The sequence below is a fragment of the Anneissia japonica genome, unplaced genomic scaffold (genome assembly GCF_011630105.1).
Source record: "Anneissia japonica isolate Jap-2015-1 unplaced genomic scaffold, ASM1163010v1 scaffold2069_len581484_cov189, whole genome shotgun sequence".
NCBI lineage: Eukaryota > Metazoa > Echinodermata > Crinoidea > Comatulida > Comatulidae > Anneissia > Anneissia japonica.
The window spans coordinates 304,449-332,437 of record NW_022741553.1 but is presented as its reverse complement, the minus strand read 5'-3'; the positions used below and the strand labels follow the sequence as shown (position 1 = coordinate 332,437).

Genomic DNA, 27,989 nt, shown 5'->3' with positions numbered 1-27,989 from the left:
ACACATGAAGCTGATTGTTGTGTATAATAATTATTATACCGTCCAAAAAGTCCCTTTAAATAAGAGCAAGGGCTAGAATGGCAAATTATAGATAACTAAAAAGAAATAACACATCTGTTACCATGACGAATACTATAAACATAGTGCAACAAAATTAATTCTTTTAATAGCTGCAGAGTTTGTCTCTTAACGACCAGTAAAAACTTGACTTATTGCTCGTAGATCTAAAGTAATTACATTGTGTATTTGTAGAATCCAGTATCTTTACTCTATTTTTAACAGTAAATACAAATTAATAACATATGATGAATATTTCCTTTGAAAATAATGTTGGCCATGTATCTACTTTTCCTTCATGTTTCAGTACATATGAAGATTAATAGTAATTCTTGTAAAAACCTGTTGATCTTAGATTTGATCAGAAACAATTTTAGCCAGTTAAATCAGTTTCACATACTGTGTAGTTATTAATAATTATGTGTACAGCATTTGATGTAGACATACTGTCGGTGTCATAGAAGTGTCAGCTTCATAAAAGTAAATAATGAATATATTTTTAATCTGAACGAACATTCAAAAAAATTAATTTTTTTTATTACTGTTGTTGATATATCATGATTGTGTTAATCCGGGCTCTGACTATTTCCGATGGCGATTCTATATTGAAGGCAACCTCATTACGAACACCATAATGATCCATTCAGAATGCCACTGAAAATCAGCTGACGGCATCACGTCGTCTAGTACTTATGGAGAGCGGAGTAAAATTCAACGTACTACCGTTGTACGGTGCAATTAGTGCACGGTCTAAAAATAAAACTGTCATTCACAAAAAAATAATCAATGTATATACAATAAAATTGCATGTACTATATTGTTGCAGATTTTTTTCCACTAAGTTTTTTTAAAACTTCTTTCTATAATTCAGGTGCAAGTTTTCAACCACTGATAAATGTCGAACTTGGGCTCATCGTATTTCCAAAGCCATCCGAGCACCAGCCAAGTTGGAGGACTTGTTCGCGTTTGCATTTCATGCTTGGTGTTTTGATGAAGGTAAAAGCGATTTACCTACTCCTGGATTAAAATTCTTTCAACAACAAAAAGGTAAAGGTTATTTTTGTTTAACACTATCCTTGTACATTGTATAAATCTTACTCCAAAAGATAGTAGATAACAGAACCTCTTGTGATTACATTTATATTAATTGTTGAAAAGCATTTATGTTTTAAAGTAAAATAAAGATAGAATTGTTGGAAGGATAATAAACAAAATTTGTTTTGTGTTCATTTTTACTGATTTAAAAAAAAAATAATAGTAGATAACACTCAAGGTTTAAAATATATAAAAATTTAGTTAGAAGTGAACCAGTAGTTAGGAATGCTTACTTAAACAGGTCACAGGATTTTTTTTCAATTTCTTACCATAGGCAAATACTTTCCAATGAGGTAATGCAAAAGTCACCAGCACTAACTAAATATGTGTTTAAAAATTGTTTTCCAAGGGTGTTTGAAATAATCCCTTTATATTTTTTACTGTACATACTGTAGCATCTGGCTATACAATGTGTGCTAAACATAGTTACAATGTAATTTTAAAAGCATAAGTTTCAGATTTTCTTATGCAATAGAACTTTTCTGATATTAAAATTCCTGGAGAAGCAACTATGCAGTTTAGATGCAACAACACACACATGGCAATATGTTTAAGTCTCCAAATCTTGATTGCTTTCCCCATCTGTGTAATCTACCTGAATTTAAATTTGTATTTATGATAATATTGAGTTTAATGTTGTATTTTATAATTTTTTACCGGCTAATTTTTAGAGTAAGCATTTTAGTGCCATATTATGTGTTGTAATGTAAATTGTTTTAATGATAATAAATACAAATGAATTCATTAAAATTCAAGAAAAATCATTATTTTATACTATATTCCTAGTAACAGTTTTATTCATCTAACCATATCTATCAACTTATACTCTACAATTTTTAACCTAATATTAATTAATTGTGGTATTCCAGTTTGAAAGGAGATTGTCTGTGAAAGTACCACTTCACTATTTTGCAATGCAAAATTTTTTATAAATAGAGTATAAAGTGACTTATTGTAGAATGTATGTTCCTTCATATCCATATAATATGCAATTTGAAATTTAACTACATTGTACCACGAAGAGATTTACTAAGCCTTAAATCATTTTTCTTTGGCTCGAGTATGTTCTTGTTAATGTACCCAAAGTTGTGTTCTATGATTGGTTTTTTTCTAGTTTTTCCATATATTATTTTGTAATTTCATTGTATAATTTTGCCTATTTTAATATTGTATTTTATCATCTTTTTATGTAGAGTGCATTGAACAGACGTAAATCTGAAAATGCTCTATAAATATATTATTACTTATTACTGTGATAAAACCAGGATTAATAGAACCAATTATATTTAGTGTTATTTTTAATGGCTATGTTTCTATGATTTCAGAGAATCGGTCCCAATTTATATTGGATGCAGAGGCTGAGCGGATGGAGTTTGATTTGCAAAACACCTGGAAAATATGCAATATGAATCGCGATTTCTCGTAAGTGTCATTAATTATAACAACATCCTTCCCCATAGAGATTTGAATAATAATAATGTTCTTTTTTCTAAATACTTTAAGCGCTTTGAGACGATTTGTATATCTGTAAGGCACTATACAAGTCTATTTCCTTAAGAGATTTATGTTTTCTGAAGAAATTTGCAATTAGTGAAATAATGAAGGACATTCAAGTGAATAGGAAGTTCTTTATATTTACAATTATATCTTCTGTATGTTCTTGCATATTTCTGTGGAATATATAAATATTTAATTTCTGAGTGAAATTATTTTCATCAACATCTTTGATGTGTCACTATCAGAAATATATATATTCAGAATTTATTAGTCAAACCCAACTTATGAAACATACATAGAAAATATTTAAATTACAAACGGATAAAATATGAAAAGCCAATAATATTTGCTGACCTATAATACATTCATTTCATTCATGGATTGTATTGGGAAAATACATAAATAAAAGACAGTTTTTGAAATATATAGACTACATCCAGAATTTCATATACAAAATGTTGGTAAATATATACAATTGGCAGAATATAAACTATCCTATCCTAAAGAATGTAATTATCTAAACAAATTGCATAAGTAAAATGTTATAAAACAGACTAGTTTCAGTTTGTGACTTATTGGAAGTTGATAACTGATTTAAGATTTCTGTTTGTGATAATCATCAAATAGTTGGGTAGCTGTGTTAGCCTTCAAAATGCTGCCTGTCATTTTACTGTTACTTATTATAATAAATATGTTATCAGATAAGGCGCACATATCCATCTCAGAGACCTGCATGTGGTGCCATTTCCTTTTCTGAATTTTTTTAAAATGTTATTTTTTGAAAATAATATTTCATATTTTTTAACAACTTAACTAGTGGGGTAAGCTGTCAAAACAAGTGCATCTCCCAGGGATCATCCATCCATCCATTACCATTAACTTAATAGTTAGTAATATGAAGCTATTTCCTAAAGTAGTTTCCTGACCTTATTTTGTTACCATTTTACATGGATGATACTACTTCACTTCACTTCTCATTTCTAGGTTATGTTCCTCCTATCCCAAGAAACATCTTATACCAGCTTGCATTTCCAATGATCAGCTGAAGACAGTTGCCAATTTCAGATCCAATAAGCGGTTTCCTTCTGTCGTTTGGAGGTAAGTTAAGTTTTACTAATAGACGCATTTTTTTGCAACAACCATCACCATCATCATCTTCATTATCTTTATAATAACAGTATTATAAGTCATCATCGCTGTCACCATAATCGTCATCATCTTCGTAATCATCAGCTTGATCTTCATCTTCACCACAAGTATAAAATAAACCATCATAATAACTCCCATTGTCGCTGGCGAGTTGATTGGCTGAGCAGTTAAGTCAGGGGCGCCGTAACCTTTAGCTCTAATAATGAGGCTGGTTCGAACAGCTCACTCGCCATTGGTTCTGGTGGTGGAACAAGTCTTCTCGGATAAGGACTTTAAACCGTAGGCCCAGTGTACGCATTTGGCTCGTGTGCACTTTAAAGAACCTGGTACATCATTTGAGAAGAGTAGGGGGTTAACCCGGTGTACTGGTCCATTAAGTCCCCTGTTGTTAAATGGATATGCCACGTAGGACAGTGATTAAGTTCACTTATTGGCATATCCTTGGCCCTCGTGCCTAAAGAAATGAAATGAAATGATCACAATTGCATTTGGCTCCATATTCATTATTCAATCCCTTATTACAGAAACAAGTCGAATGGTGCAGTGATTGTCCGCTGTAGCCAGCCTGAGGTGGGTTGGTTAGGCTGGAGAGACACTGAAGATGAGAACATGCTACTATCCATCCTGGAGGCTTGCAAAGCGGACCGTGGGAGGCGCTCTAGACACATGAGCATGGAGGATGATGGTGGAGGTGGGACAAGTATGAAGGAGAATGATATAGCAGCTGGTGATAGTAGTGGTAAGTTTGGTGGAAAGAGCTCGGTAACAGTGGAATCTTAGTTTTTGTATGTAGGCCTATTTCTTGCAGATTATTTTGATGATAATTACTATCAATAGATGGTTTAGCTAGGGAAGACCAGCAGTTATATAAAGCTACACTTACCTCCATCACTCATTTACATTATATTGGAAAAGAATGTGAGGCTGTTTCTCAGACAATCCAATCACAGTAAAGCTCTGTCCACACTAGAATATAAGGCTATCTCTCATACAAACCTATCACAGTAAAGCTCTGTCCACACTAGGATGTGAGGCCTTCTCTCATACAAACCAATCACATTAAAGCCCTGTCCACACTAGAATGTGAGGCTGTCTCTCATACAAACCAATCACAGTAAAGCTCTGTCCACACTAGGATGTGAGGCCTTCTCTCATACAAACCAATCACAGTAAAGCTCTGTCCACACTAGGATATGAGGCTATCTCTCATACAAACCAATCACAGTAAAGCTCTGTCCACCCTAACAAACAAATGAACAAATGAAAAACATAAGACTTGGTAGTGCCTACATGCTTTAAACAAACAGCTGCTATAAAGGAATTTATCTATCAAGTATTAAAAACTCACCTAGGACCACTGTCTCTCATCACTGTGATGCTTTAATCTTGTCAGACTCAATTGATCCAGGCAGAGAGTCTGCAGGCTACAGCTCGGACAAGAAGAACATGCTGCTGCTGGATGCAAGGTCTTATGCTGCAGCAGTTGCTAACAGAGCCAAAGGTGGAGGCTGTGAATGCTCAGGTGATAACATTAGCCTATTATAAAAGGGTGCCCTCTATAACACATGTATATCATGTATACTTGCTTAGCTAAGAGTATTCCAATTGGTTGTTTTCAAATATAGTAAATTAATACTAAGCTCTATTATTTTTCTATAATAGATATATAAAGTGTTTGCAATGTTATAAAAATTATCTCTATAAAAACTGCTTCACTCCTGTCATTCTCTTGACATATTTCTTGACTGCTTTTCTGTTATAATGTATGATTATATGTTTATCAAAAAAAAAATAACATTAGACTTTATTTTACAGAGTACTACCCATGTTGTGAGATTCAATTTATGGGACTACCAAACATTCATTCAGTACGCAAGACATTTCACTCGGTTAGACACATGTGCTCCAGCTCTGAACATCAACCTAAGTAAGGCAACAGTCTTTTTTCATTTGAAAGAATGAAACCCTAACATTTAGGCTGAGGTTAAACAGTAACCAGCTCCAACTACCAAAAAAGAGGCAGGGTGTAGGCATAGAAATATCTATTTCAAGATACAAGTAGAAAAATGTATAACATACAGAATTCAACAATAAACATTTTCATTATAATCATTGTCGTCATTATCGTTTTCATTACTACCATCATAGAAAAATGTATTTACAATTATAACAGTCTGTGTACTGCTGCTAATCAAGTATGAAGTATGATTGGTATAGCAAAATACAATTGATATTAGACAATTTAATTTTATTTAATAAAATAATATAATAAACTGCATTTTGTACATTCCATTCATAGTTGGTTGTCGTCCTTGGAGAATACTAAGTGGTTGCACCATTTGTCGTTGCTTTTGAGCTCTGCGATGATTATCGTGAATGCTATACATAAGGAGCAACGTCCGGTGGTCGTACATTGTTCCGATGGTTGGGACCGAACACCACAGCTGACCGCTCTTTCGCAATTATTGTTGGATCCTTATTATAGAACTGTTCAGGTAAACAATTTTGCAGATTTTATACATATTGTACGCAGTAGAAACTATTCAGTGCCCATGCCATATGGTTGTGCGAGTTTGTAAAAAAGTGTCAACAACATTTCACACATTGCTTTGAAATTTTGGCATACATTTACAGTGACGGATTCAAAATTGAGAAAAAAAGGAAATTATATTCAAATTTATGTCTGAAATGTGCCATTTCCTGCCGTCTAGAGGTGCCATAATCATAAATATTCTTATCTCAGCCCCAACTATGATGGGTATAAGGTTGTCTAGGCCCTTCATCTGTGAAAGTCCCCTCTATTTCGATTACCTGGATCCGCCACTGATCTCCATTTTGAACTATAGTTTTCTATGTGTATTTTGACTACTTTATATTCCAAAATAAGTATTCCTCAATAATTAACATCTTTCCATGTATTTCTTCACTTTAGGGTTTCCAAGTTTTAGTGGAAAGGGAGTGGCTAGCTTTTGGGCACAAGTTTGCTGATCGTTGTGGACATGCTAAACAGAATGATGATGCGAATGAGAGATGTCCAGTGTTCCTCCAGTGGTTGGACTGTGTACATCAGATACTTAAACAATTCCCAACAGCCTTTCAGTTTAATGAGACGTTCTTGGTAAATTATATTTATCTTGTGATTCAACACAATGTCAGGAGTTTATATCTATTTATTAGTCCGTCATTTAATCTGTAATGTAGTAAATATTTGTATTTGACTGTCAGTCTCTGACCATCTTTCCATTCATATATTTACCTATACTCATATTTCTTACCTACATTGCCATATCTTATTAAATATTATCTGTTCATCATACATTCGTCTATCTATCCTTCCACCCTATTACTTCATCCATCAATCCATCCATATATCTATTATATCTATCTATCTATCTAAACATTGCTCATTGACATGTTAATTCATCTCTATGCTATTTAATTTATCTGTCTCTGAGTGTATCTTTAGTTAAGTGTGCGGTAAGCCTAATTTTTTCTATAATACATAAGAACATGTATATATATATATATTCAGCAGGAGAAATTAAATTGCTTAAAATTATTTAATAATTAATGAATTCAGATGACCTATGTAATAATAACAAATTAAATTACAAAATACATGTACATATTTTGTTGTTTTAATGATGAATCTTTTATATAACTTGATGATGACTTTATATTGATTGTTCATTTCTAATACTCTTAAATTAATATAATACTTTCAAGAGATCTCTTCTAATGCATCTGGGACTATGCACCACTGACCAATAAATCCCTATCACTTGCTACTTACTGTAATTTATCAAGGTCCTTAAGTCTGCATATTTCCAGGCACATATATATTGTTGTATTGTCTTATTTGACTGTTGGATTTAAGCTGTATTCAACAATTTTTTACACTATCTAATATAGTTATTAAGAAAATAACCAATGGGAATAAATAGTAAAATAAGTATAAAAAGCAGGTATGGGTTGCCATGCCATGTAGACGCAGCTCATATTTAATAACTCTTCACAAACTGATATAATATTCAAACTTAATCATACAATTTATATTACTGTGCTGTATGAATCTTCATAAGGTCCCACCATAACCAGCTTGCATTGGTTCCTGGATAAAGGCCATAATACCTATTTGTTAGTGGTCCCGGAAATTGATGTCATCATTAATGTTGATCCCATATTCATTCTTGAATGTTTCTTTTAAACATCCTAACCTGTATTGTTTTATTTGGATTTGTCATCTAGCAAAGAAAGCATTTTATAAGAGATATAATGAATAGCTTTAATGATGTTAATCTGATTCAAATTAATCAAATCCCTTGAAACTTTCTTATGCATGCATTTGAATTGGTGATACATTAACCACTCCCATAGCCCTCTTCTACAGGGATCAATCTAGCTTGTAATAAAATCCATATTCATATTAAATTTATATACACATCATAACCATTTTATTTTATTACTTCATATAACATGGGAACATATGTAATTTGCCATAATCCATTCAATTTTATTGACACTCAATATTTTATCTATCTATTTGCAGTGTATTATTTCATTACATGATCATGAGTAACTTGTTTTGCTAATTTTGTACTTTAATTCATGTTATTCATTCTCGTTGATTATCTAAAATTTGTCTTCATGTGCAGTTCGAAGAATGATTGATTTTTTATTTGTATGGTATAGATTATCATCCATAATTTATCTTTACTATCTGAAGTCCCTGTGTACATACGAGTTATATCGCTATAATCCGTGTAATAATCATAGATCATTAATAATTTTGTTTTTAATCCTATTGATTATCGTGAATAATTTATAAATAAAACTCTCTTCTCTTCAATTGACAGGTTAAGCTTGTTAAGCACACATTTTCTTGCCTTTTTGGAACATTCCTGTGTAACAGTTCTAAAGAACGAGAACAAAATGACGTCAAAGATCGAACTTGCTCTGTATGGTCTATACTGGAAGTGGAAAGCCATAAGTATAGGAACTATCTCTATGCACCAGAAGTTACCAATAAGGTACAGATAATCAAATGTATTTTTGCCCTTTTATAAAATTACGTGGGGGAAAATCAGTTTTCACATAATTATTAATCATGAGATAAATATAAATTCTCCTACGTGGATAATCCTATTTTCTTTTTTTTTCTATTATTGTAGATGTGATACATTTACACTATATTCAGAACATATTTATCATAAAAATTAATGCTTTTCTACCACTTTGGTAATGAGTTTAATTTGCATGGTAATTCACTGTTCAATGTAGTTGTGCATTTTTCAAATTTCCATCGTCTTAAAGTATTTTCTAGTTAAGTTTGTATTGAAAAAAAAAGTAATTTAATAATTCAATCAGTAAAGACAATTATCATTATAGAAAATAGTTTGAAACGGTCGAAAGAATATGATCCAAGCTATGTAAGACTTCATGCTCTTATTCTTCTTTTCTTTAGGTGCTTTTTCCAGCTTGTAATATTCGCAATCTTCATTTATGGGCCAATGTTTACATGTCTGATTCTGTAGCTACAAGTCCTGATGATATCACTCCTACCGGTCCTGCACCTGATGTCCAGATGGCTGATGCCTCTCAATTACCTAGAACCAAATCTTGTGATGATATCTCTAAAGCCGTTAATGAGATATCGGAAGGGAAAGAGACTTCTAAAGAGATATCAAACCTTCACCGAACATCCAGTGATCCCAATCTGAGTGACATCAGATCCGAATTGAGCATAGGGGTGTCACCGCCCCGGAGAGGTTCTGATATCTCCCCTGAAGCATTACGCAAGAACATCAACAACCTGGAGTTACAAATGATGGCAGAGACCAGTATTGAGGAAGACGCTGCAAAGAAAGACACGGAAAGTGAACCAAGTGTTAAACAGCTGTCAAACACTGTTATAACAACAAATGGATTTTACAAAAATGACGATGAGGTTGATAATTCTTTTGATTCTACAAACCATAATGGCCACGTACCTAATGGAATAGCAAATGGTATTGCTACCAGCATGGCTGGTTTTGATGGATCTCCTAAGGATTGTGCAAAGATTCCTGGCAAAGCCTTCAGGACCTCACTTGATGCCCATCTAGAAAGTTCCACAGAGACTCTAACTGAAGAGGTAGTTAATAACCAGGTGCCTGAACAAAATGGACTTAAAAACGGGCATATTGATGAAATTAGTTTGGGTACTAATGGCTTGTTGAAATCTAAAAGCTCAACTATAAGCACAAGCACCACAGATATTAGTGATTCAACCATAGGATTACTGGACTCTATAGATAAAAATCGCACTATAGATTATGAAAGAGAAATGTATAGCAAATCCGAAATATTTTATAAATCTTACCCGCCGCTGTCTATTAAAACTAGCAAGTCATTTTACAATGGCAGTAACACAAGCCATGCACGAAACCTATCCGGCTCAAGCCTGCTTAGTTCAGCTTCCGAGTATTCAACGCCAAACGCCAGTCCTCGGTGTGAACTTAACGGTCACGGGGGAAGTTTAGATAGTCATAGGTCATGTGTCAATGGCAGCACACCGAGCATGTTACGAATTGGTAGACATCTTGATGAGGACGGTCTGACTACTGTGAAAGATCCTTACCAGAATCAAATGTTAGCAATGGAACGGCAGCATCGCAGGATAATTGAGGAGTATGAAACCAAACTGAAACAACTGAAGCATTTACTCATTTCTAATCGTAATTTCCAATTTGACAGAAGTTTTGAGGTATAATATCCACTTTATTACTATTTAGTTTTAATTGTTTTTACTAATCATTACTCTCAGTGTCAAATAATGTCTTCTGTTTGTTATACTTGAATGGTCTTGAGACTAATCAACAAAACTTCTTTCTATGACACTTGCTATGCCAAAAAACAGTCACCAAATCAATTTAATATATTCTGCACATTATAAGCTTTAAAATGGTGGTTATTTACTGGAATCTGCTTACTATTACCAAAGTTATGTGTAAAAGTACTACTGCTTCGCTGTACTAAAAGTATGCAATACTGGCACTTATGCTAATTACATACATAACATCATTTATATAGCACTATTTCATGGAGATTAGGGCACTCATACAGTAACTTTCTTTTCCCCTAAGGGTCTCTCTGTCCGAGCTGTCCTGTAATCTGGTACCAGCTACTCTCGTCTGTCCATAACAGGGGCTGTATGGATCTGTACACTGGGGTAACTCCCTACTCGTTTCAAAAGATGTACTGGGTTCTTTATAGTGCACATAAGCCAATTGTGTACACTAGGCCTACGGTTTATAGTCCTTATCCGAGAAGACTTGTTCCACCTCCAGAACCATAGGCGAGTGTGCAGTTAGAACCAGCGTCGATATTATGGCTGTAGGTTGCGGCGTCTCTCTGCGGTTACTCAGTTTTAACATTTTAGCGACAGTGCAATATATTTAAAATAATATATTGAATTTGAATAATTGCTAAAGGTATCTTATATTTAAAAATCAGTACTAACAGCTTAACTCTTCATAAATCACATCTTATTGAGTTATTCTCGTACTTCTTTAGACCCCACTGGAAATAAGTCTTAGGACTTTAGTGGATCATCCTAGGTGTGTATCACTCAAATCAAAACTATGGAGATCTGTTAACCTTTGGTACCCAGTTCAATTCCATCCACTGATGTATTTGTGTGTGAGATAAGATCCATTTACTTTTCACTTTCAGCCTGAATTCTCTAGTGAAGAGGCTCACGCAAACACCTCACGCTGTGATTCCATCAAATCGGATGTCTCGTGGGAAGAGATAGATGAAAAAGATGGCATGCCGGTTCTTTGGGTACCGGATCACGCTGCTACTGAGTGCACAGGATGTCAGGCTAAGTTCCAACTTTGGAACCGCAAACATCATTGCCGGTATGACAAAAGCTATCAATATCACGAGGACTAGCATGGGGGTGCCACCAAAGTTAGTCAAATTTAACTTAACCCCGTATTCCCAATGTGATGTTTTTGCTTGACACTGAAGAACGATATGAATTTTTGATGTAGTTGATATAATAGGATTGACTGCAGTGATGCAGGAAGTAAAATACTGTCTTTATAATGGTCAAAGATTGGTTCACAGTGGAGCATTTTGAAAACACTGATGCAAACAGCACTACTAAGCATTAAAGAACTAAATTACTTGAGTTTGAACCAATATATATGTATTTAGTTGAAAAGAAAAAAAGTATAAAAAAAGTAATTGTAATGCAATAATTGCCAGATAAAACAGAAAATAAAGATTAGGTTTCAAATTAAAATGTCTATACTCATTGTAGAATATAGATTAACATACAGTATTATATAAGTCTACAATTTTTTTTTTTTTTTTGAATACCTGGTTTAATCCATATTTATATGGTTTTAATTTTCAAAATGTTCTGTTTTTAAACCCGTAATTATTTTTAATTCTTTTTTTTAGAGCGTGTGGAAAGATATTCTGTGGATCATGTAGTAATTACTATGCACCCATTCCAGAGGAGCAACTTTTCAAGAAAGAACGTGTGTGTCAGGCCTGTAATGATAAACTAGGAAATATGAATTCCTTATTTAAGGTTAGCCAATCAAAAACAGCCATTACAACAGCCAATGGTTAGCCAATCAAAAACCACTTTTAACAACAGGCAAGTGGTTATCTGATGAAAAACAGGTATTACAACTGGCAGATGGTGTATCATGATAATCCATTCTCAATATGAAATGAAGTAAAACCAACACAAGATTTATGAAAATTTCTCAATTATAGTCAAAACTGGATTTATATCCAAGAAATATGGATTCTTATGAAAACCAAAAGCATGATAAATAATAAAACAAATTTTAAATAATTTAAGAATTGTTTTTACTCCCAATGGCTAAGCCAGGAGATGTTGAGAGTATGTCTGAATTTTGCCTAACAGCAATTCTGATTGGTATATGAATATTTTTTTCATTTATAGGAAAAAATTGTTATTTTTTGACTTAATAAATTTGACTTTATATTAAAGTCATTATGTGGCTTGTACGATAGCTGATGGAAAAAGTATTACAGTGTTGATTTCCAGTTCCCATTTGGGACCATAACTTTAATTTTTTGCCATCTGCAGACATTTTTAAGCATTGTGCATATGTTTCCTGTAGCAGATGAGATTTGCAGTTGGCTATAACTCCAGTGAAGATTCTTACCAGCGAAACAAAAAAATATCTAAGTAAAAATAATTTAAAATAGAATGAAATCAATATATGTAATAAATGATGAAAAGGGCCAAAGAAATTGTTTTTATGGAAAGCAAGCCTTAAATTTGAGAGTGTCAATATTTTAGAAAGTACTCCACACCCTGAAGATTTTCCCTTACCCTAACAGATTTCTTTCCAATAATATATAATACTTTACTCTAATATATAGCGCTATTTGATCTACATTAAAGCGCACAATTATCACCACTGTTCTTCTAGATACATTAAAAACCTTGTACCTTCTCTGGAGTCCTAGTAGTGCCGGAAGAGGAGCCAGATGGGATCAGAGAGAGAACTCACTTGCACTAAGGCTTTTATTCTGGGACCCTGACCGGAGGTCCTACATGGTCCCTTGCTTCAGAACCCTTGTCCACTAATTTCTGGACTCGCCACTAAGCAGTGCAGCTAAAGCCTGGTTTCCATAAAATCGCTACACGGCGATGGCATGGAAACGCACGACATCTGTGACTATTAGGCCTAGAAAAAGAGAACAACTTGCTGGAGATAAAACTCCTGTTTGGCCTACCTTAGAGGGCTTTCGTTCGGGTGGGAAATGTTCTTCTTAGTGTAGCAATTGCTAAAACCACAGTGTAGCTATTTTCATAGAAACCAGGCTAAATTTAGCACCAAATTCCAAATATCCTACCATTTATGAAGCAAGACTTATACCCCTTTTACACTGCTAGGAGGTTTAATTTGAAAAGTGTCTAGGCCTAGCCTAGCGGTTCTGGAATGCACCCGGGTTGTCCAACGCTGAATGCGTCCTGCACATCGATCCCGGGCTGTTTGGCAACCCAGGTTGTATTTTTTGCCATTTACAACCACAACTCGGGAGATTTAACCCGGGTATTGGAAAATCCCGGGTTATGTCTGGAATTTTGCTTGCAGTATAAAAAGGGTATTTTAGTGCTCTGATCAAGGACACTAGACCAGTCTCAGCAACATTTTAATTGAAAGGTCAAAGCTTTGTCCACACTATCCAGTATTTTATGCCCAAAATGGGCAAAAAGATGCCCACTTAACCCATATACAATATAAGCAAATCAAATGTATATTTTATATAATATTTGATCGTGCAGGCAGTTTTGCCATTGTGCCACACCCAATCCCTCCTAACCCCACAATACATCCAGTATCCCCAGTCATTGGTGTACAGTTAACAACTTTACATTAAGATGACTTTTCACATAGTGAATGTTATAATGGCCCCGTTTTGACATTTTGGGTGTATGTACTTATTGTCAGCTACTGGTATCTAATTTAAGATTTAATGATCTAACAAGGTATTTTTTTACTTGTTGAGCAGCCTGTATTATCAAGCCTTGGCTAGAAAACAAAATATTGTAGATGAAATATTATATATTAATGTGTAATTAATAGTCAATATGTTTATTTCCTATTTCGTTTCAGTTTTTATCAATTTTAGTATATTCAGTACCAATAGGATCTGTTTTTTCTTCAAAAATTTTCAAGAGTTTCTAAATTAAAAAAAAAACATCAATAATACTTTAAGGTAATCAAAATGACATTCCACACAAAATTCTAATTGAATTATATTAATTTTCCTTTAGCAATATTCATTTATTTAGATAACCAACATCATGTATTCTGTCATCGCCCTTTAAGAAAAAAAAAATGTTATGTTTCTAGTATATATTTTGTTGTTTATATCAATGTATAATGTATTATCCTTTCAGAGGTTTCTTATTTCTTATTTAATTTATAAAGTGTGCAAACGAAAAAAAAAAATAATTTGGTTAATGCAGCTTAGGAATTGCACAAGAGCAGCCAAAGAATATATAAAGTGTCATTTGGAAAATCCTGATATGTCTTGCCCATGTTTAATCAGGCCAATTTATGACATTAAAATAAAATTATACACAATATTTTTGTTAAGCGTGTGTGAATACGAAAAGCTACATTTTCAGTAAGTAATACTGTATGTACAAAACAATTTCATTATATTTGTGTTCATATTATTAGTACTGTATAATTATTATGGTACTATTCTTATTGGTGTTATTAAAGTTTCTTTGTTAGTGTTTTGTTGTATTCAAATTGTTAGGTGTTATTATATTAACACATTTTTCCAACACAACATTTACAATACTTGACCCTTGACCCTGTCTGTGCTTATCCCGTAGTAGGGAGCTTTCGATTTGTGCGACGATGCAACGCTAGAACGGAATCACTCATGCGTGACCGTCCTACCTGGCATCCTACGATCTCTGCATACATAGATTTGGCCAAATTGCGTTCCAGAATCTACTCGACGAGGTGACTTTAACATCCTCGCATGCGCAGATGACTTTTAGTAATGTCATTACGTTCTACATCCTACCATGGAGGGTCCTACAGTCACACTGTAAACTGTAAAACACAGAACACTGAGCCTGTCTATGCCACGCCTTACTCTATAATTGATATTTATTCAGCATCACAATGACACCCTGTAGCAGGAAAGGCTTGAAATCAAAAACCATTAGACTAGAAAATATTTATTAATTTGGAAAAATATATTTGGCAACAAAAGGTTAAACATTACAGAAACTCTTTGGGAATATATACAATAGAAATTATGGTAGATTTATAACATGGGAACTGTCTGTTCAGCTAATATAAGTGAAGAATATAATTCTTTATTAGCATTGGTTTGTATATTTAAGTTATTAACTATTAAAATAGAACAAGAAAATATTTTTTTTTGCCAATTAACAAATGGATAAAAATACCCTTTTTGTGTAAATTAAGTAAAGTTTTACTAGAATGCTTGAGGGTCTTTCCATATTTTATAATAGAAAGTACAGTACATCTTTAAGCACAAGTACTGTTATTTCTCTAACATAAATGGTGGTAGTCTCATATCATATTACAGTATTTGTGTTGGATGAAGTATTATTAAAAATTCATACTTGGTTTCAGTAAATTAACTTACTACATGGTTACCAAATTAGATAAATATTTTATGTTTGAAATTTCAATTATTGTAACATTATTTTTAGGAAATTATAATAAAAGTACATGTTTATATGAAATTTATAAAGCAATATGTTAAATTATATTATTTTTTAAAAATACGAACTTCTAAAGGAATGGCATAACCGATATATACTGTAGCTTATTTTTAGTTCTAGTTGTCAAATTCATTTTTTTCTTGTGTAACATAATAAATTGTCATTAATTTCCTTTTTTGCAATTAATTGAATGTTGTTTAATTGATAAACAATTTCTGATTGGAAATTAAGACCAGTTTGTCCTATGGTTGATTTAGTTCGGAGGTAAACATTTACAGAAAAGGAAATTGGTATAAGCAATATTTCGTCACATTATTTAAGCGTTGATTTCTCTTGACCAAAAAGGGAATAAAGATTGAATGACATTTGTTGTAATCTGAAACAATTTGTAAATATAAATTGTTAACAGTTTTGTTAATACAGCATGTGTAAACTTTCATTTGATTCACTTTAACACAGAGCCTGTCCTCAACGTCATATAAATAAGATTTCAAATAAATATGTATTAGAAAAAAACTTTCCAAGTGTTTTTTATTCTTTTGAAAAATTATTTTCTAAAACTGTTTATTCCATTATTTTTTGTAACATTTTAAAACTTCTTTCATTTGTATTAATTCCTTCACTGTATCATGAGAGTTGCCATAGTAACAAGTGAGGAGAGGTAAACATTTGTTGATTGTGATTATTGCTCCTTCAACATCTTGCCTGAAAAGAACAAAATGTTTAATACTGTACTGACCAATCTTTTTATGCCTGTTGTAAATTTCAACATCCTGTACTCCTTATGCTGTGGTTGGTGTGATGTATTGTGTGTAGCCTGTTGATTCACTGTCAGAATTTACAGTGTGCACAACTGTGGTGCCAATTTAGTTTATTCCCGGGATTGTAAAACATATTCTGCTTACAACACCCCGTATTATTTGGTGATCCGCTTCTCGAGCGGATCATCTCTTGTTATTGTACTCTCTTCTTTTTTTCTTATTCTTCTTTCTTTCTCCCCTTTTCTGTTCGCATGATATCTCAAAAAATGCCACGAGTTACGCACAATCGCTGTCAACGAACATTTGGCTTGGTCTGGAATAGTCATGGTACGCTTTTCAACGCGCTCAGTCATGCGTGATGTCATCTACGCGCAATTTTGTGTTTTTACATTATCGATCATATCAGCCTAACCAATTGCCATTTCGAAATCGTATTAAGTGAGCATTAACTTCGGGTTAATGTTGAATGTACTGTACCTTAATTTTACGCGTGCGCTTCATTACGCGCGCGTACGTCAAATTTTTAAAATGCTCAAAATCACTTTTTGACTAAATTAGAGCACGTTTCAGGCGATTTTGAGCATTTCAAAATTTTTAAAAATTTTCCACTACGCGCGTGCATTTTTACGCGCGCAGCACGTACAGAAGCTAGACGTTTGGGTTCCTGACATTGTTTTCACAAATTTCCATTCTTTTTGGTCATCTTATGGCCAATGGCAATACGTGCGCATCAAATATAGGTATCTGCGCGGATTTGTGCCGATATACAGTGAAAATATGCTAAAATCAGGCCTATTTTTAATCAGTTATAGCTCCTTAGGATGAAAGGTGGCCCCCAATTTTTATTACATATTCTGAAAGCACATAAGTTGTAAATATGATTTTATAGATCATAATGGCTGATCGGACATTGTGACGTCGTCATACTGGCGTCTGAATTCAAAGAAAGTGAATTATAGCTATGACGTCATTTTTGAAAATACGCATTTGAGCGTATCTTGCTTATCCTGGATCGATCGTCTTCAAACTTTGAGTATGTTATAGCTGAGATAATTCTCTTTCATATGTTTGACTTCTTTTTACATTTTGATGACGTCATCATGGTAAAAAAAATTGTTTTTTTCTGACCCCCCACATCTTACTTTCCTCAAAACGTTGATGAGCCCATATCATCTTAACCATTCGTCATTTCTGAATCATATTAAGTGAGCATAATCTTCAGGTCAAGGTTGAATGTCTGGTACCTTAATTTTCCGTTCGCGCGACTTAACGTGCGTGTACGCGTGCGTCAACAATTATGTATACTTAAAATTATGCCTACTTATAATCAGTTATAGCTCCTTAGGATGAAAGGTAACCTCTAATTTTTATTAAATATTCTGAAAGCACATGAATTGTAGATATGATTTTATAGATCATTATGGCTGATCGGACATTGTGACGTCATCATATTGCTATTTAATTTTTTTTTTTAAACTGAAATTTTATTTATGATGTCATTATTTTTCAACTTATTTATTCTTGATCGGTCTTCCACCTGTGAGTATGTTATAGCTGAGACAATTCTCTTTCAGAAGTGTCCCTTTATTTTTCATTTTGATGACGTCATCATGGTAAAAAAGGATGTTTTTTTTTAGCCTTCTCATCTTTCTTAAAAGATGTAAACAATTTTAAAATAGAGGGCGGCAGACTGTATTTCGACGCTATCAGACCGATTGTTCGTATACTGTAAAGGGAAAAATTGTGTGGCATTACCAACCAACAGGGGGTTTTAAATTGAACTTGACAAGGTTTAAATTCATGTGCCATTACCGTCCTCGGGCACGTTGTATAAGGTACTTGTGCGTTAAAATTTTTAAATTGTTAATATCACTTTTCAGATAATTTAAAGCACGTTTCAGGTCATTTTCAGTATTCCAAAACTTTCCATAATTTACGCGCCGTACGCTCATTTTCACACCCACGGCACGTACTGAAGCTGGAAATTACGTTTCGGTTACATATTTTGGGTTTGTGACACTATTAATATCATTACCGTGCGCACGGACGTTAAGACGTATGTGTACGCATTCGTAAGTCATTAAAATGCTCAAAATTTCTCTTTTTAAAAACTAAATAGAGCATGTTTTAGCATATAAAAATTTTCGATCAGCACTGCGCGTGCTTCGTGAGGGTCAAAGTACGGCGGATCACCAAACTCGTCCTCAGTGACGAGTTCAAATCTAGTTTATTTTTATTTTTTTAATTATTTTTGTAAGTAATCATGATTAAAACTATTACATTCATACTTACATATTAAATTGTACTTGAGCTAATTTGTGTAGTTCATTGGCAAACTCAATGCTATCAGATCCAAACCTTTTCTCAACAGTTGATATGCTTTGCTGAAGATATTTACTGGCTGAACCAAAATCACCTAATGAAACAAAACAGGATATTAAAAATGAATATGTGAATGTTGATGTAGGTCTAGGTGGCTTGGTGGTTAAAATGCTTCCTTCCATTCTCAGGGTCAAATTATTGGACACCAGTCCCACAGCAATATCCCAATTTAATGCAGAGGTCATGTTGTCAATCAAACAACTGACCAATCAGAACGCTAAAAATATGCGCTTGTCGCACAATCACACATGTCCCACAAATACATACGTTTATGCTATATTTTTGTGGGATTTTAAGAACGGTTGGTGGTGGGGGGTGGGGGTGGTGAGGCGCTTTGCAGAAAGGTCCATTTTAAGCTGGCGAAATGGTATAGCAATCAGGTTCTATGATTATAGACCAATGATTATTAGCTGGTTTTGCGATTAACCCATCAATAGGCAGCTTTCAGCAATCCACCCTCTAGGTTTTTGTACCTAACATGGCATAACATCTTGCTAAGCAATCTTGTGTTTCTGATAAACTTCTGTTATACTTATACAGTATCCTGGATTGCATATTACAACATTGCATCAGTACTTCCAAGCTGTCTGAAAGATAAATTAAATAGAACATGATGATTGGATCTCTATACACTACATATGCAGTGAATGAGTTGCGACATCTAAAAAGGGAGTGTTTTCTTCCAAGATGGAAAGTTACATGGGTAATTGACGACCCGCTGGTAACTACTTGTTTTTTAGTTGTTTCAATTTGCAAAATAGTGTCCATGTGAAAAGAGTATTAGGTACCAATACTGTGATCAATACAGGTAATTTTATATTCTTGTCTACATTTTGTTTAGTAATAAAAGTAATGCCTTAGAGATTATAAATAACATCAAAATATGTTTAAAAATCTATAAGATTAGACCATATGCAAGATATAACAATGCTGTAATTCAAATCAATAACAACATAACATGTTTGATTTACAATAAAATGACCTCTTCTTGACCCTCACCTTGAATTTTACTCTCTTCCAACAGTTTAGTTGCCATGGAAAACAAAGATACAGACTCGAGTTGATTCTAAAAATTTGGAAAACAGGTGAATTTACAAATACTATTGTCTAATTTGGGAGTGATTGGGGGTGGGAATGTGCACCATGATCGCACTCACTTCACATATAAGTTGAAATATCACATTATCACAGCATTTCTGTTTGCCATTCTAATGTATTTATTTAATGGTCATTTATATAGTGCCCTTTTTCTGTTTATGTCACAATGCACTTTACCCTGGTGGATAGAATCGGAATGCTCTGGTCCCTAAGACAGTGGTGGGAGGGAAGCGGAAGGGTGAATTAGATAAGCATTGACCACTGTTCCCCTAAATATTGTGATCTAAAAGTCATGATTGAAGGTTCAAACATTAACCACTGTATCGATCACTGCCAGTTCCAATCTTGTTAAATAGTATTAATAATACTTCAGTTGTTTTCATTTTCCTCCGATATTCTAGTATGTCTTAACCAAAATATTTTTAGGCATTAACGTATTCGATACTGTACTCTACCTTTTTTGCTTTTTTCAAATTCAGTTTTTCTTGGCAGGTTTCACCTGAGCATGATGCAACATCACCTCCACCTTTGTCAAAAACAGGCTGGGAGCACTTAACACACCGATAGGCTTCAAAGATGTTGCCTTCATCATTGCTCATCATATCTCCTTCATTCATACATGCAATGCAACTACATTTAAAATTATATTGGTTCATCAATGCTTCTTGTCTCACCTTCTTTTCCATGTGTTTGTAATGAGGGCCTAAGATGGAAAGTCAGAAAGATGATAATACATGTTTACTGACTGCGATCAAGACAATTAAATATATTTGTGCTCAGGGAATTATATTAAGAAAACACACAAATATTCTTATTATATTACCAAAATCCTTGATGAGACTGAATTGTTCTGAGTAGTTCTTTAAAATTAATATTCGAAATTTAGAAATTGGTTATCATTATACAATACTTACCATAACAATGAAGAAGTTCCTCTTCTGTTCCTATTGTTCTGGTTGTCCTCACAATTATTTCATCATCCTTAAAACTAAACACATACAATAAATTATAATTAAGATATTACAACAGCAATAATGACATTGGTGATAATAACTGCCTGTTTTGTAAATACATACCTGGATTTAATTGAACAATAATACCTTTATCAATAAATACAAATAATAATAAACCTGATGGAGGAAAAAACTTTAAATATAAAAATAAAATGTAAAGATAAGTTGAATACCTTTACCTTTGGATATAAAGGTATAAAGTAAAGGTATTCAGCACAGTCGTCAACTCTGTAAAACAATAAGAAAAACCTGAATCTATCATATAACCCCATTGAGTACACATACCTTACAATTACATTAGGATTACAAGAATGATTTAACAAAGATATTGTTGGGAACACTGCTGTTGCTATCCTCTTCTGCTCAACATCTACAACACTGCGTCCCACAACTGCACCTCCACTGTCTGATGGATCAACAGATGTAACGGCATGCGCATTGCAATGTAATTGCAAAAGATGACGATACAGAGCCTTCCCAAGTTGACCAATCAGGTACTGTCTTTCTTGATCATGTGATTGGTCTAACATCTTTATTGATGTGGAATTGTGTGATATCCATGTTTCGGAGCTCATCAGGTGATCAATTGTATTTTCTATAATTTCAGTGGAAAGCTGAAGGTGAAAGAGAATAAAATAAAGTTAGTGAACTGGCATTGATAGTAATGTGAGTGCCACACTGCCATATTAGATAAATTGTAGGTCAAAACTTAACTAGTTATAAATTCGTTTTTTAACTATTAAATCATCTATATTTATTATACCTTCTGAAATTTTTTAAGAATTTCTGGTGAATGCATATCTGCATTGGTCATTAGATTCCATACGGCTTTGTAGTTGCTCAGGTAATGATTATCACTTGAGCACCCAGGAATTAAGTTGCTAGTCTCTCTGGAGAGATCGCTATCATTTTTCAACTGTTCTTTAATATTCTCGAGCCCAGCAACTAGAAGGATTCTGAAACTTAAATGTGCAAATGTTCCTACCTGCAAATAAAACAAAAGAATCTTAAGTTGAAGTACTGTATAATGCCAATAGGTTTACAGATATTTACAAAGGAAAAAAATAAGAAATTTGTCTGAATTCCTTTGATTTCAATCTCATTGGAAGTTGATAATGATTTAATGATATACTATATAGTGTTTCCTGAATTTATGTACTTACATGTTGAAGCAAGTTCCAATAGGGACACTCAGCCCAATGGTATGAGGTCATTGCCCTCTGTTGACATATATCACTGCAATATCTGACCTTAGTACATAATGGACACCTGATGAAAATGAAATACTCATAATACATAAATAGCATGTAAAATATGTATATACATATTATATACTATATAAATGTTACTTAATATTTATATTATATTACAATACACAAATTAAATAATGGATAAGAAGATAACCTAACATATAGCTTTCAAATTACTGTTTTGTCAAATTTCTTGAAAAGAATAATGTTTTTACGGGATTGGAGCTTTTGTTTCAGCAAAGCATTGGTGACAGTGGGTCATGTGACAACTAGGTAGCAGAACACCTGCAAATGGCTTCTCTTTGATGACAGTACTACCTGCTGGGATCTGCATCTCAACCTAGTGAGTAGAAAAATATATTAAAGACAAATAGTGAATTTGTTAGGAACAACTGTAAGAGAAAAATGATATGATAGTATAACATCATCAAACGGTCATTGTGCTAAAATTTATTTTTCTTATTTAGCAAACAGTTTTCCAAAAAAATCCAGATAGAGGAGAAAATAAAAATAATATTTCATTGTTGAATGTAAACAGTGTAGTAATAGGATGGTTAAATGCTTTGAATTTATATAATTTGGAAGAAATATACATATCTCATTTTTGGAGACTTCAAGGCAGTAGCGGGTGTAATAACAATAAAGAAAAACTTTTATTTTTTAAAGAAATTTCCAGTTTTTCGTGGCGGCGCGGTGTGCTAATTGGCCAAAAATAAAATTATATTTTTATCCAAAATCATCAATATTGGAGGGCAGCAGGTTCGCGAAACAAGGTATAAAAAATGTCGCCTTAAGCATAAAATAGATACAAGGTAAATATATTAACATTGATCACCATAAACAACAGCTACTGTACTATCATCATTACTATCACCTTCACCGTCATTCTTTTGTGTCATATATTATTAGAAATGTTTTCAACTTCACTTACTACAAGATGTCTACCTTTGCTTGTACTGTACTTGAGGGCGACATCACTTGACGCAGAGTATATCTTATTAGACTCAACAAAGTCATATTTATCCTGCGTACGACATTCGCTCTCTACAGCTACTTTTTGTCTGTTAAGAACACAATATTTTGTATTAATTCTTTAATGTTTTCAAAATGTATTTGAGGAACCATTCGTCTTTTTCTTTATTTGGCTTGGTGGTACTTTAAACAGCAATGCTGACTTAATTTATGTTACGAGTTAATTAACACAGTTTCATTTTGCATGAATCTCTGCTGTTTCTGAACCTTCAATTATTTATTTGAAATTATATTCTTAATCATTATACCAAGCATGTACATTTCAGTAGCCTATGTCTATTGCAAAATTGCAGACAATATACAGTGAAATCAATTCTTGGAACTTCAAAGATGGATGTAGAGAAAATGCTGAGATTCATGAGACTACTTGCACAGACAGGACAAGTAAAGGTGATAGTGAGATGGAACATAATATAAAAACCTACTTTAGATTCAACTTTCCAAATAACTTCTGAAGTTCCTTATCTACATTATCTGAGGAATATAAAAAGTATATCATGTCAGTACATCATTAGCTCAACCCGCCCTCGATAAACTAACGTTACGTTATCTCACTATATTAATTGGATTAACACATTATCAAGGATAAGTACTGAGTGTTTAACACTGGTGTCCTTGGATTCAATTATAGGTAAATGGATTAGTTGCCTTTTTTATGAGGTTTTATTTGTTCTTTACCACCGAAAGTGCAGTATTCTAACGTTAGTTTAAGGAGGGCTGGTCGGTCTAATGTTTAAAAACCATAGTTTCAGTCATGTGGTTGAGATGTAGCTTGGTGTGTGAAGATGCATTCTTTCCAATTCCAGGGCCTGAATATATACTGTAGCTTTAAAAAAAAGTGTAATAAAGCTTTGATGGAAATCAAAATGTTTCATCCATGTACACTAACCAAATACCTATGATCTGCCATTATAGATACAGTAGATGAGAGGTTCTCTATAATGGCAACTTGCATTAAATAATATTCAAGGGCTCCTTTCATAGTATCTGGATAATTTAAATGGGTATTTAAAATGGATATCTGCATCACATCAGAGTTAGATGATGAATTACTGTATAGCATTTACAGTACCTTTTTCTTCTTGTAGTAAATTTGTATTATTTTCTACCTCAGATTTTGCAACTTGAAGCGCTACAAGATTAAATAAAAAACCGGGATCATTAACTGCAAATAAAAGTGTATTGTAACTTGCAGCAAAGCAACAGTCTCAATTACTAGTATTTGACATCATCAATCTAATTGGCATCTCATACTGACTCTCTGAAATCACATTTACTGAGCATGAAACTTAAGCATAAACCAAACTAAGGGCTGTATCATCTATTTAAAATGTTAATCAGGTCAGTGTTCTGCATAATATAATACTGTATTTTAGGATCATAGGAAGGCTTTCTCTACGTTGACTGGGTATTGCTTAAATTAATGAAGATTGACATACTAAAACCTGTAATTTTATAACTCACCCTCAGCGGCTTCTTGAAATCTTTGTAGCTGAATCAAGCATTGCGTTTTCCTTCTATGTAATTTGTATTGGTTATGAGCAGGATATTGGTGATTCATTGCTTGCTGTATATCTCGCAAGCAACCCTAGATACGATCATCAGTATGTAGCCCAACATTATAGTAGTAAACACAAAGGTGATTTATATGTCAACAATGGCCTCTTTCATCATTATTAACATCACCACATATATCATCAATATCATCATCTTTACCACAACCACCATCATCATCTTCGTCCCCACCAGAGGCGGTGCTCGCGGGGGCTCTAGGAGAGCAAAGGACCCCCCCTTGGGGATTTTTTTTCCGGCAAGGTAGTCGGGAAAAATGAAATTTCGACTGCCAAAAGTACAATTTAGGTATGCCTTACTTACCTGTCAAATTTTAGGGATTAAAAACTGTTTTCTATCAAATTATCCTTTTTAAATAAAGAATGCCATAATCAACACAATTTTTTCCCTGATGGGGTGGGTGGGGGGAGGATTCTAGGCTTCCCTGATGGGGGTATGGACTTCTTGTCGGGGAGCTTGGGCCCCTTGTCAGGGAATTCCTAGAGCCGCTCCTGGTCACCACCATCATCATTGTGACCTCCATCAACATCATAACTGTCACCATCAAAAACATCATCAACATCATCATCACCATTATCATCATAATACATTATCTAGTTATGTAACAAGTATTGATACACACAACCAACAATCTATTGAAACAAGCAAGTTTTAAGAAGTGAATCAGATTGCATAAAGGACTTAGATGGACGGATGTGAAATGGAAGCTAGTATTGACATAGTTATATTCTGAGGCACAAATAATTATTACCCTAATAGTCATTGGATTTAATTGGATTTATAAATAGCCTAGCACCAACCTCCATAACACAGGGAGAAAGACTGTAATAAAAATGGAGAGCAAGAGATTTACTATACTGTACCTTCCAATCACTGGTTTGGTAAAATACGGCTGAACGATTCGCAAAGGCCAGAGCCAGCTCTTCAGAACCATCAGCATCATCATGAGGTGCCAACAGGATTCCCTGTGGAAATGAAATTCAAATTTGCACAAAACTATAAAAAAATACAAAAATCCTCAATTTCTAATTATTAAAGGGTTCTATGCAGATAGTATTCTAAAGAAGAGTATTACTGTAAGAAAATATTTTCTTACTCTTATTTTCAATTATAAGGTAACAATTTACATATATATATAAATAAAATATGGAATATGAAAATAGAAATGCTATTATTCATAAATCTGTAATTTGGTGAAGAAAATGTTCTTTTGAAATTTTTCAACTAACGATTGTTCAAGAATATTAGCCTAACAAAGACAATATATATTTAAAGTGTCCAGTTTTATACATCACAAACCATTCATCATAATTTTACCTGATTATATTCACTCAAAGCCTGGTTGAGTTGTCTCTTCTGATAGTAAGCATTTCCTTTCAGTCTCAACCTTTTAGCTGCTTCTTTACTTTTTTTATCACATATATCTTGTGTGGCTTTACTTGCCATGTTGACTTATACACTACAGTGAACCTGAATGTTAATAACAAATAATGAAAATTGTACAGTAGTATAATATTCCAGTAATCTAATCATAACAAATATATTTGCAGCTTAGCTAAACTGGTGGCAGCCACTGTTTGTGCACTGAACCGTGGAGATCTCAAGGTCCTCAGTTCAATGCCCATCGCTGCTCTCCTTGTGTTTCAGCTGGAGGGCTGAAATGCAAGTTACGATAGTGCACCATCTTTCGGATGAGATGTTTAAGCGGTTGGTCCTGTGTGCATTATGGCCCGTGTGCATGTTAAAGAATGCAGTACACTATTTGGAAAAAAGGGGATTGTCCACCGGTGTACTGCCCAATCACACAGAAGGACCACTGGGAATAAATAATTTTCACACTTTTGTGGGTTATCTTTGGTGTTTACACCAAAAAAACAAAAAAAAAAGATCTGTCCATACCTGATTTGAATTTCCTTTTAAATAAAACCAAAATATAACCTAATGAAACAATAAAGTTGTTCAATCATCATAGTAATGATATTTATTTCATTTCATATTTTTTGTGCATGTTACACCAGTAATAATATTTGATGTCACTTCTACTTGGAGGCCGTTTTGAGAGTTTAGTTGGTATGGAGATAAAATTAAAAATTAAAAAAAAAAAAAAATTAATGTTTATATCAACCGACATGCATTTATGTGGCAAATGATTGTTTTCGTAGAAAAACACAGCTGACAATTGTAAATTGTAATTTGGTTTGGCAAGGGAACAGGATATGCACTTTCAAACACAGGTAAAATTGACCCAGAGCTGTATAAAAAGCGACAAAGGCCAATAAAAGTATCAATGATCAAACGGCATTGGGAAAACCTTTGTAGGCCTAGGCCTCTGTACTAGGTAGTGTATGTAGAAGTTTCTAGTGCATAATAGCCCAGCCATATGCCTAGGCTGTGTGTGTTTAGCCACCTCTCTGGCCTACTAGCCTACAACATATTCATAATATTAATATTAACTTTAATCAATTGATTTCTTGCCTTGTTTACTCATTGCCTCAATACACAATGTTCTTGGTTTCAGAATGGCAAATATTTTACGTTTACAGTATTACGATGGTACAGAAAAACAATCTCAAAGTGTACGAAACTCTGCCACACCATGTGCTTTTTGTTTACAAAAAATAAAATGCGTTCAAGCGATAGCGCATTAACAAGCGTTAACACTGGATCGAATGCGTTAATGCGTTTATGTAGACAGACGGTTATGACTACTATTACGAAAGTTGATTTTACTATTGAGTTTGCTCGTTCTGTCCTAAAGAAATGATGGGTGCTGCCAACATGTTTGGAAAAGAAAAAAATGGTGTAATAATCTTCGCTGTAACTA

The 27,989-nt window shown here is 33.6% G+C and overlaps 2 protein-coding genes across 4 annotated transcripts in view; one reads left to right on the top strand and one right to left on the bottom strand.

The window, feature by feature from the left end:
- LOC117118777 (myotubularin-related protein 4-like) overlaps window positions 1-16,573 on the top strand; it is a 24,857-nt gene extending 8,284 nt beyond the window's left edge. The window contains exons 5-16 of one of the 2 annotated variants that reach the window (XM_033263477.1): window positions 929-1,104; window positions 2,478-2,574; window positions 3,634-3,747; window positions 4,323-4,537; window positions 5,192-5,320; window positions 5,614-5,725; window positions 6,098-6,293; window positions 6,731-6,916; window positions 8,655-8,828; window positions 9,263-10,543; window positions 11,512-11,699; window positions 12,250-16,573. In XM_033263477.1, the coding sequence (XP_033119368.1) occupies window positions 929-1,104; window positions 2,478-2,574; window positions 3,634-3,747; window positions 4,323-4,537; window positions 5,192-5,320; window positions 5,614-5,725; window positions 6,098-6,293; window positions 6,731-6,916; window positions 8,655-8,828; window positions 9,263-10,543; window positions 11,512-11,699; window positions 12,250-12,424 (3,043 nt within the window). In that variant the 3' untranslated portion in view covers window positions 12,425-16,573. Of the gene's footprint in view, window positions 1-928; window positions 1,105-2,477; window positions 2,575-3,633; window positions 3,748-4,322; window positions 4,538-5,191; window positions 5,321-5,613; window positions 5,726-6,097; window positions 6,294-6,730; window positions 6,917-8,654; window positions 8,829-9,262; window positions 10,544-11,511; window positions 11,752-12,249 lie in introns of both variants that reach the window. The other variant, XM_033263479.1, reaches the window with a different exon arrangement.
- A 34-nt stretch (window positions 16,574-16,607) lies between these two features.
- Window positions 16,608-27,773, bottom strand: LOC117118778 (SET and MYND domain-containing protein 4-like). Of its 2 annotated transcripts, none has more exons than XM_033263480.1 (17): window positions 27,641-27,773; window positions 26,483-26,635; window positions 26,029-26,130; window positions 25,058-25,181; window positions 24,666-24,725; window positions 24,019-24,067; window positions 23,493-23,622; window positions 22,777-22,901; window positions 22,475-22,580; window positions 22,075-22,296; window positions 21,597-21,925; window positions 21,213-21,286; window positions 20,754-21,001; window positions 20,200-20,266; window positions 19,674-19,787; window positions 19,111-19,234; window positions 16,608-16,762 (listed from the first exon to the last, which is right to left on the bottom strand). In XM_033263480.1, exons 2-17 carry the CDS (start codon window positions 26,609-26,611, stop codon window positions 16,630-16,632), a joined length of 2,136 nt encoding a protein of 711 aa, XP_033119371.1. In that variant the 5' UTR covers window positions 26,612-26,635; window positions 27,641-27,773; the 3' UTR covers window positions 16,608-16,629. The 2 variants fall into 2 exon arrangements, with proteins under 2 accessions (XP_033119371.1, XP_033119372.1); XM_033263481.1 differs by having other exon boundaries at window positions 20,973-21,001.
- Window positions 27,774-27,989: the final 216 nt, after the last annotated feature.

What these genes read in the sequence shown, in the direction of transcription:
- LOC117118778 (XM_033263480.1), bottom strand. Translation starts at nt 26,611, where the DNA reads ATGGCAAGTAAAGCCACACAAGATATATGTGATAAAAAAAGTAAAGAA. An exon ending in TTTACTACAAGAAGAAAAAG is followed by an intron (nt 24,068 to 24,665) that starts GTACTGTAAATG and finishes TATATTCCTCAG; the next exon opens with ATAATGTAGATAAGGAACTT. An exon ending in AATCCTAATGTAATTGTAAG is followed by an intron (nt 21,287 to 21,596) that starts GTATGTGTACTC and finishes GTATGTGTTTAG; the next exon opens with TTTTAAGGATGATGAAATAA.